Source organism: Rhinopithecus bieti, unplaced genomic scaffold (assembly GCF_001698545.2).
Source record: "Rhinopithecus bieti isolate Rb0 unplaced genomic scaffold, ASM169854v2 scaffold_7888, whole genome shotgun sequence".
Lineage (NCBI taxonomy): Eukaryota > Metazoa > Chordata > Mammalia > Primates > Cercopithecidae > Rhinopithecus > Rhinopithecus bieti.
In genome coordinates, this window is record NW_016805944.1 from 1,841,937 (window position 1) to 1,851,564 (window position 9,628).

The 9,628-nt window shown below is 49.1% G+C and overlaps 1 protein-coding gene across 1 annotated transcript in view; it reads left to right on the plus strand.

Annotated features, from left to right (window-relative positions):
* LOC108531045 (exocyst complex component 3-like protein 2) overlaps positions 1-3,051 on the plus strand; it is a 21,383-nt gene extending 18,332 nt beyond the window's left edge. Inside the window, exon 9 of the mRNA XM_017874280.1 lies at positions 2,481-3,051. Coding sequence (XP_017729769.1) covers positions 2,481-2,811 — 331 coding nt within the window. The 3' untranslated portion in view covers positions 2,812-3,051. The remainder of the gene's footprint in view (positions 1-2,480) is intronic.
* The last annotated feature ends 6,577 nt before the right edge of the window (positions 3,052-9,628 follow it).

Genomic DNA, 9,628 nt, shown 5'->3' on the forward strand with positions numbered 1-9,628 from the left:
AAAAAACACCTGTGGATTTTGCATGCGATGGAATATTACTGAGCCTTAAAATAAAACCCTGACACATGCTACCACACAGAGGAACTTTAGGACACGATGCCAAGGGGAATAAGCCAGAGTCAAAGCGACAACTCTCTATGATTCCACTTCCATAAGGTCCCAAACTAACCTAATTCATAAAGACAGAAAGTACAATGGTGGTTGCCAGGGGCGAAGAGAGAAGGAACGGAGAGTTAGTGTTTCATGAGTACAGAATTCCAGTTTTGCAATATGAAAACTACTCTGGGTTTGGAAGGTGGTGATGTTTGCAAATAATGTGAATGCAATTAATGACACAGAATTGCCCACTTTAAAAATGATTAAAATATAAATATTGAATTCTGTAATAATTTACCCTATGTTTATTTAAAAATTTAAAACAAACGTAAAAAGTGTTTGCTTACGAATTAATATTAGCAAAATATGGACTATATGGTGAATTTTATATCCTGTGTAGTCTGCTAGAGTTTTAACAAGGAATGCCTATTTCCTTTCCAGTGCTTCAACAGTGCCATCTAGCTGTGGCAAAGGCGCTTGACAGCATTTGATAAAATCATACGCATTGCCTTAAATGAGAAGAAAGAGAAAAAACTGAGACCCTAAAAATTGCTGTGTCACTTTAGTTTCTTGTTTGTTCTTTGAAAAGAATTTGTGCCGCAGGTTTTATTAACGAGCACATGGCCACGGAAGGCTGTAGGACCTCGGGTTGATCTGCAATGGTGTAACCTCCTGATGGGCTGGTTCTTCCTGCACAGAAAAAAAACATTCACCGAGACATCAGCCACGGTGGCTCACGCCTGTAATCCCAGCACTTTGGGAGGCTGAGGCAGGCGGAGTACCTGAAGTCAGGAGTTCGAGGCCAGCCTGGCCAACATGGTGAAACCCCATCTCTACTAAAAATACAAAAATTAGCCAGGTGTGATGGCACATGCCTGTAATCCCAGTTACTCAGAAGGCTGAGGCAGGAGAATTGCTTAAACCCAGGAGGCAGAGGTTGCAGTGAGCCGAGATTGTGCCACTGCACTCCAGCCTGACCAACAGAGCTAGACTCTGTCTCAAAAAAAAAAAAAAAAAAAAAAACACAAAACAAAAAAAAACTGGTGCACCAGATCAGCACACCACACCACCATGTGACAGTGCTGGATGGTGGTGGCAGTGGTGGTGGCTGCTGGAGCACTGCCAGTCCCTGCAGTGATATTCAGGCAGACAGACATTCTACATTCAGAAACAGAACCCCAGAAAAACAAGGAGTGAGGCATGAGCGGGTTTCAGTTTCAGCACTGAGGGTGGGGGTCCTGGAACTGATTCAGGGTGGTCAGTTCTGGTTCTGGGGGATAGGGTCATGTCCTTGGGAAGGCACAGATTCCTGGAGTCCCATGGGGGTCCCAAGAAGTCCCAGTATTCTTGCTGATAGTGGAGTTTCTGAACTTGAATATTGGATCATGAGTCAGAACTTAAATCTGTAGCTAAGTTTGAGAGTTTGCTAGCTGGGTTGGGTTTAGGGGGTTGAGCTTGAGGAGATTAGGAGGTGCCTAGGGCTGAGGATTTAGGGGGAGTGGGGTACAAGGTTTCTTTCTTTTTTTTTTCTTGAGATGGAGTCTTGCTCTCTTGGCTGGAGTGCAGTGGTGTGATCTCGGTTCACTGCAAGCCCCACCTCCCGGGTTCATGCCGTTCTCCTGCCTCAGCCACCTGAGTAGCTGGGACTACAGGCGCCTGCCACCACGCCCGGCTAATTTTTGTATTTTTAGTAGAGATGGGGTTTCACTATGTTGGCCAGGATGGTCTCAATCTCCTGACCTCGTGATCGGCCCGCCTCGGCCTCCCAAAGTGCTAGGATTACAGGCGTGAGCCACCGTGCCCGGCCTCTTTTTTTTTACTTTTGAAATGGAGTCTCGCTCTATCACCTGGGCTGGACTGCAGTGGCACGATCTCAGCTCACTGGAACCTTTGCCTCCCGAGTTCAAGCGATTCCCTTGCCTCAGACTCCCGAGTAGCTAGGATTATAAGTGCCTGCCACCACACCCAGCTATTTATTAATTATTATTATTATTATTTATTTTTAGTACAGATAGGGTTTCGCCATGTTGGCCAGGCTGGTCTCGAACTCCTGACCTAAGGTGATCCACCCGCCTTGGCCTCCCAAAGTGCTGGGATTACAGGCATGAGCCACTGCACCCAGCAGAGAAGGTGAATTTTAATCACAAGCTGAGGCTTGGAGTGAAAAGGAAGATCCCAGGTCTGGTTCTGGAGTTGGTTGTAAGGGGGATTTGGAGATGGTTGGAAGTGAAGTTCTGGAGGGACCTGGTATGAGGTGAGGGCCTGGGCAAGGGAGCTGATTGGATGGAAGGCTCTGGAGGGGGCACAGAGGCCCAGAACTTGGGCAGGTTCTGGAACAGGTGAGGAGGTCAGGTGGGGTCTGTGGGTGGGCTGGGTGTGTCTAGAGCTGGGGATCTGCATGCACCTGTCTGTTCCTCTCCCCACAGGAGGAAGCATGTGGCAGCCCTCCTCGACATCCGTGGCCTGCGCAACACAGCCGCCCGCCAGGAGATCCTGGCCGTGGCCCGGGACCTGGAACTCTCTGAGGAGGGAGCCCTGTCACCCCCTCGGGACCGTGCCTTCTTTGCAGACATCCCCGTGCCCCGCCCATCTTTCTGTCTCAGCTTCCCTCTCTTCCTGGGCCGCCTCCCCCTCTCCCGGCTGGCCAGGCCCACTTTGGCCTGTCTGCCCCGGCCCCGGCCTCCGTCTCTAGTGCGGCCTCGGGCCCGGCGCTGAGGGTCACCCAGCCGCCTGCTTTAGTGACCCCATCTATGCTGCTGACAAACCAGCCTCCCGTACGGCGCCTCTCCTGACTCCCTGCCTGGGACCACACACCCCTGGGATAGAAAGACCCTTAGATGTCTTCTCACCCAACCCCAAACTCCCTGTACAGAAGGGAAATGAAGGCCAGGCACGGTGGCTCATGCCTGTAATCTCAACACTTTAGGAGGCTGAGGCCGGAGGACTGCTTGAGTCCAGGAGTTCAAGACCAGCCTGGGCAACATAGTGAGACCTGCCCTGTATCTCTACAAAAAATAAAAAATTAGCTGGGCATGGTGGTGTGTGCCTATAGTCCCAGCTATTGGGAAGGCTAAGGTTGGAGGATCGCTGGAGTTTGAGGCTGCAGTGAGCTATGACTGTGCCACTGCACTCCAGCCTGGGCAACAAAGCAAGACCCTTTCTCAAAAAAAAAAAAAAAAAAAACGGTGGGGGGAACCAGAGGCCAAAGAGACAAAGGATTTTCCCAAGGCCGTGAAGCCTGTTCCCAGCGCCTCCCCTCCTGCCATAGCCCAGAGTGGTGAGTGGCGTTCTGGAAGTCTCTACAGAAATATCCCAGCTCCCCCGCCCCTTTCCCCCACCTCAAGGTCTGGCCCCAATCCAATGTATTAAGGAACGTTTGATACTTAGAATAAAGAGGTTTCTATTTAACACAAGGAAGGGCTGAGTCCTGAGTGTGTTGTGGGGAGGAAGGACCGGGGGAGCAGGGCCCCGGGCCAGTGGCTTCTCACACACCCAAGGCCGGGCTGGGCTCCAGCTCCTGGGCAGGGCAGTGGAGGCAGAGGGAGGCTGCGTGTGCCGGGAGCGACGCCAACCCATGTACACCTCCTGGCTGTGTGGCTCTGAGGCCAGGCCTCGGCCACTCTGAGCCACGGTCCCTCGTCTGGTCAGTCTCGAAGTGCCTGTCCATTCCTGGTCCTGGTGGCTCCATCTTGGCGCGCCCTCCCCATCCATCCTTAGCCGGGAAGCTGCCCTGTCAGGAGAGGAAGGAGGTTGGGGGCAGGGCTGGCGGCATCCAGGGCGCCCTCCTGGGTTGACGCAGGAAAGTCTCAGGGTGGGAAAATTTCCAGCTTCTCACCCCCAGCCCCGCCGGATCCTAGTCCCCACGGAGACCTTGAGGTCACCTCCCTGTTGACCCCTGCCCCTCCGGCCTGGGCTGGACAGCCCGTGATGGATGTTTCCTGACTTGTGGGATTTTTGTGTGTATGTGGTGGTGGTTGTTTTTTTTCCCTGAGAAGTCAGAAAGAGGAGGCAGCCAGGGGTTAGCGTTGGGGCTGGGTTTGGAACCTCACGCATGCACATTTGAACTTGGGGAGGTAGAGACGAGGGACTCTTGGAGCCCAAGGCTGTGCTACGCGAGGCAGGAAGCTGCCCCTCTCTGGGATGAGGTTCCTGTGCCTCTCTGGGGAATTGCTTAAACTCTTTCCCCAGGCTGAGGCAAGAATGTCCTGAGGGTGCACCCTCCTCACTTTGCCCTCTGAAAATGACGTTTTCTTTTCTTTTCTTTTTTTTTTTTTTTCCAGTCAGAGTCTTGCTCTGTCGCCCAGGCTAGAGTGCAATGGCGCGATCTCCGCTCACTGCAACCTCCGCCTCCCAGGTTCAAGCAATTTATTCTCCTGCCTCAGGCTCCTGAGTAGCTGGGATTACAGGTGCCCTACCCCTCCAACCACCACCATACCCAGCTAATGTTTGTATTTTTAGTAGAGATGGGGTTTCACCATGTTGGCCAGGCTGGTCTCCAACTCCTGACCTCAAGTGATCCACCCGCCTCAGCCTCCCAAAGTGCTGGGATTACAGGCATGAGCCACCATGCCCAGCCCGAAAATGACACTTTTTCTGTTGCCAATATGCAAAAGAGCAAGAGAGGAATTGAGGAATCAACAATATTGTGCAGTCCATAGGCATTTATTGTTTATTTTTTAGAGAAAGGGTCTTGCTCTGTCGCCCAGGCTGGAGTGCAATGGCACAATCATAGCTCACTGCAGCCTCTACCTCCTAGCCCAAGTGATCCTCCTGCCTCAGCCTTCTGAGTAGCTGGGACTACAGGCTCCTGCCACCACACCCAGCTAATATTTTAATTTTATTTGTTTAGTAAAGACAGAGTCTCACTATCTTGACCAGGTTGGCCTCAAGCCATCCTCCTGCCTCATCCTCCCAAAGTGCTGGGATTACAGGCGTGAGCCACTGCCACTGCCCTGTAGGCATTTAATTAAACATATAAGAGCCTCAGTTTGTCAGTGTCCTTTTCAGATGTTGGTCCCCCATTTAAAAACAGGTTTTGGCTGGGCGTGGTGGCTCAAGCCTGTAATCCCAGCACTTTGGGAGGCCGAGACAGGCAGATCACGAGGTCAGGAGATCGAGACCATCCTGGCTAACACGGTGAAACCCTGTCTCTACTAAAAAATACAAAAAAAACTAGCCGGGCGAGGTGGCGGGCGCCTGTAGTCCCAGCTACTCGGGAGGCTGAGGCAGGAGAATGGTATGAACTCGGGAGGCGGAGCTTGCAGTGAGACGAGATCCGGCCACTGCACTCCAGCCTGGGCAACACAGTGAGCACAGTGAGACTCTGTCTCAAAAAAAAAAAAACAGCTTTTGGCTGGGTACTGTGGCTTATACAGCAGTTTGGGACACAGAGGTGGGAGGATCGCCTGAAGCCAGGTGTTCAAGGTTGCAGTTGGCTATGATTGTGCTATGATTGTACAGTCTGCATTGTAGCCTAGATGACAGGTGAGACCTTGTCTCATTTAAAAAAAAAAAAAAGTGGCCGGGTGAGGTGGCTCACACCTGTAATCCCAGTGCTTTGGGAGGCCGAGGTGGGCGGATCATGTGAGGTCAGGAGTTCGAGACCAGCCTGGCCAATATGGAGAAACCCCATCTCTACTAAAAGTACAAAACGTAGCAGGGTGTGGTGGCGCACCTATAATCCCAGCTACTTGGGAGGCTCAGGCAGGAGAATCACTTGAGCCCAGGAGGCAGAGGTTGAAGTGTGCCGAGATCGTGCCCCTGCACTCCAGCCAGAGACAGAGCAAGACTCCATCTCAAAAAAAAAAAAAAAAAGTTAAAATAGTAGTAAATTTTATGTATATTTCAGCACAATAAAGAAATTTTAAATAAAGAAACCTCATACTCATTTGTAGTTAATATCCAATCTCCTTAGTCACTTTCTAGCCCTAAGCAGACACTAATCTCTCTGTCTCTATTAATCTACCTATTTTGTACTTTTCACGTTTGGAAATACACAACGTAGTCTTTTGTGACTGATGCATAATTTTTTTTTTTTTTAGACGGAGTTTGGCTCTTGTTACCCAGGCTGGAGTGCAATGGCGCGATCTCGGCTGACCACAACCTCTGCTTCCTGGGTTCAAGCGATTCTCCTGCCTCAGCCTCCTGAGTAGTTGGGATGACAGGCATGCGCCACCATGCCCAGCTAATTTTGTATTTTTAGTGGAGACAAGGTTTCTCCATGTTGGTCAGGCTGGTCTCAAAACTCCTGACCTCAGGTGATCCGCCCACCTCGGCCTCCCAAAGTGCTGGGATTACAGGCATGAGCCACCACGCCCAGCCTTTTTTCTATTTTTTTAAGGTAGAAGCTTATATGATTTTAAATCCTCCTCTCTCTCTTCCTTCCTTTCCTTCTTTCCTTTTTTCTTTCTTTCCATCCCTCCCTCCTTTCCCTCCCTTCCTTGACAAATAAAATTATATCTATTTGTGTCATACAACATGATGTTTTGGGGCCAAGCTCAGTGGCTCACACCTGTAATCTCAACACTTTGGGAGGCCAAGGTGGGAGGATCGCTTGAGCCCAGGAGTTCAAGACCAGCCTGAGCAACATAGGGAGACCCTGTCTCTATGAAAAATTAAAAAAATTAGCCAGGTGTGGTGGTGCACACCTATGGTCCCAGCTAATGGGGAGGCTGAGGTGGGAGGATGGCTTGAGCCTGGGAGGTTGAGGCTGCAGTGAGCCATGATCACGCCACTGTCTGGGTGACAGAATGAGACCCTCTCTCAAAACAAAATAAATATCAAAAAATAAAAATAAATACATAAAAACCCATGATGTTTTGATATATGTATACATTGTAAAATGGCTAATCAAGGTAATAAACCTATCCACCTCACGTACTTATTTTTTGTGGTGAGAACATTTAAAACTACTCTCTCTGAGATTTTCAAGTATACAATACATTGTTATTAACTGTAGTTGGTCAGGCGCAGTGGCTTATGCATGTAATCCCAGCACTTTGGGAGGCCAAGGCGGGCTGATCACTTGAGGTCAGGAGTTCGAGACCAGCCTGGCCAACATGGTGAAACCCCATCTCTACTAAAAATACAGAAATTAGCTGGGCATGGTGGTGGTCGCCTGTAATCCCAGTTACTTAGGAGGCTGAGGCAGGAGAATGGCTTGAACCCGGGAGGCGGAGGTTGCAGTGAGCCAAAATGGTACCACTGCACTCCAGCCTGGGTGACACAGAGAGACTACATCTCAAACAAACAACAACAACAAAAAAACTGCAGTCACCATATTGTGCAATAGATCTCCTAAACTTATTCCTCCTGCCTAACTAAAATTTGTATCCTTTGACCACCGTCTCCCCAATCCTGCTTTTCCTCTTTTCTAATTATGCATTAAAAAATCTATCAATGTCTTTCTAAGCATTACTTTACCTCATGTCGTGTATTTTGATATCTATTTTTCATTGAGTTTTATGTAGTTTATACTTTCTTTTTTGATTTCTTCGACTTCTGGGTTATTTACATTCCAAATACTTGTGGGTTTTTTTTTTTCTGAGACAGTTTTGCTCTTTTTGCCCAGGCTGGAGTGCAATGGCACAGCCTCAGCTCACTGCAACCTCTGCCTCCTGGATTCAAGTGATTCTCCTGCCTCAGCTTCCCAAGTAGCTGGGATTACAGGCACCCGCCACCACGCCCAGCTAATATTTGTAATTTTAGTAGAGATGGGGTTTCACCCTGTTGGTCAGGCTGGTCTCGAACTCCTGACCTCATCAGGTGATCCACCCACCTTGGCCTCAAAGTGTTGGGATTACAGGCATGAGCCACCATGCCCAGCCAAGGGTTTTTGTTTTTTTGGAGTTATCTTTGTATTACTGATTTCTGTTATGGTCACAAAACATATTTCATAATATTTTAACCTTCTAGATAGATCTTGCCTTTATTTATTTAATTAATTTATGTTTTGAGACAGAGTCTCTTCTGTGGCCCAGGCTGGAGTGCAGTGGTGTGATCTCAGCTCACTGTAACCTCTGTCTCCTGGGTTCAAGCATTTCTCGTGCCTCAGCCTCCTGAGTAGCTGGGATTACAGGCACTCGCCACCACAACAGGCTAATTTTTATGTTTTCAGCAGAGATGGGGTTTTACCATGTTGGCCAGGCTGGTCTCGAACTCCTAACCTCCAGTGATCTGCCCACCTCAGCTTCCCAAAGTGCTGGGATTACAGGCATAAGCCACCACACTCAGCCTAGATCTTGCCTTTTTATCCAGTTTGCCAATCTCTACCTCCTAATGGAGTGCTGAATTTCTTTACATTTATTTGTAATTATGGAAATAATTGGGCATAAGTTTACCATCTGGCATTTCATTTGTCCCTTCCGTTTTTGTTGTTGTTGTTTTCTTCAGTTGCCTTTTCCTGCCTTCTTTTTTTTTTTAGTTGTCTTTTTTCCGCCCTCTTTTTTTTTTTTTTTTTTTTTTTTTTTGAGGCGGAGTCTCGCTCTGTCACCCGGACTGGAGTGCAGTGGCCAGATCTCAGCTCACTGCAAGCTCCGCCTCCCGGGTTCCCGCCATTCTCCTGCCTCAGCCTCCCGAGTAGCTGGGACTACAGGCGCCCGCCACCTCGCCCGGCTAGTTTTGTATTTTAGTAGAGACGGGGTTTCACTGTGTTAGCCAGGATGGTCTCGATCTCCTGACCTCGTGATCCGCCCGTCTCGGCCTCCCAAAGTGCTGGGATTACAGGCTTGAGCCACCGCGCCCGGCCTTTCCTGCCTTCTTTTAGCTTAATTCAGTAAAATTTTAATATTCCATCTATCTCCTCTTTTCTTTTGTAATTTTTATTACAAAGTTGAACATTTTGTGTTTGTATTTTTATGATTACAAAGTTCTAAAATGTAAAATTATTATTTTTCTTTTTTTCTTTAATTGAGACAGAATCTCACTCCATCACCCAGGCTGGAGTGCAGTGGCGGCATCTTGGCTCACTGCAACCTCCGCCTCCCAGGTTTGAGCGATTCTCCTGCCTCAGCCTCCTGAGTAGCTGGGATTACAGATGCCCGACACCATATCCAGCTGATTTTTGTATTTTTAGCAGAGACAGGGTTTTGCCATGTTGGCCAGGCTGGTCTCAAAGTCCTGACTTCAAATGATCCACTCACCTCGGCCTCCCAAAGTGCCTGGATTACAGGCATGGTCCACAGCACCCAACTGATTATTTTTATTTCTAAGAGATTATAGATTCATAAGAAGTTACGAAAAGAGTACATGGTGCTGGGCGTGGTGGCTCACGCCTATAATCCCAGCACTTTGGGAGGCCAAGGTGGGTGGATCACCCGAGGCCAGGAGTTCAAGAGCAGCTTGGCCAACATGGCAAAACCTGTCTCTACTAAAAATACAAAAATTAGCTGGGCATGGTGGCAGGCACCTGTAATCGCAGCTACTCGGGAGGCTGAGGCAGGAGAATCGCTTGAACCCAGGAGGCAGAGGTTGCGATAAGCCGAGATCTCGCCACTGCACTCCAGCCAGGGGGACCCAGCGAGATTCCATCTCA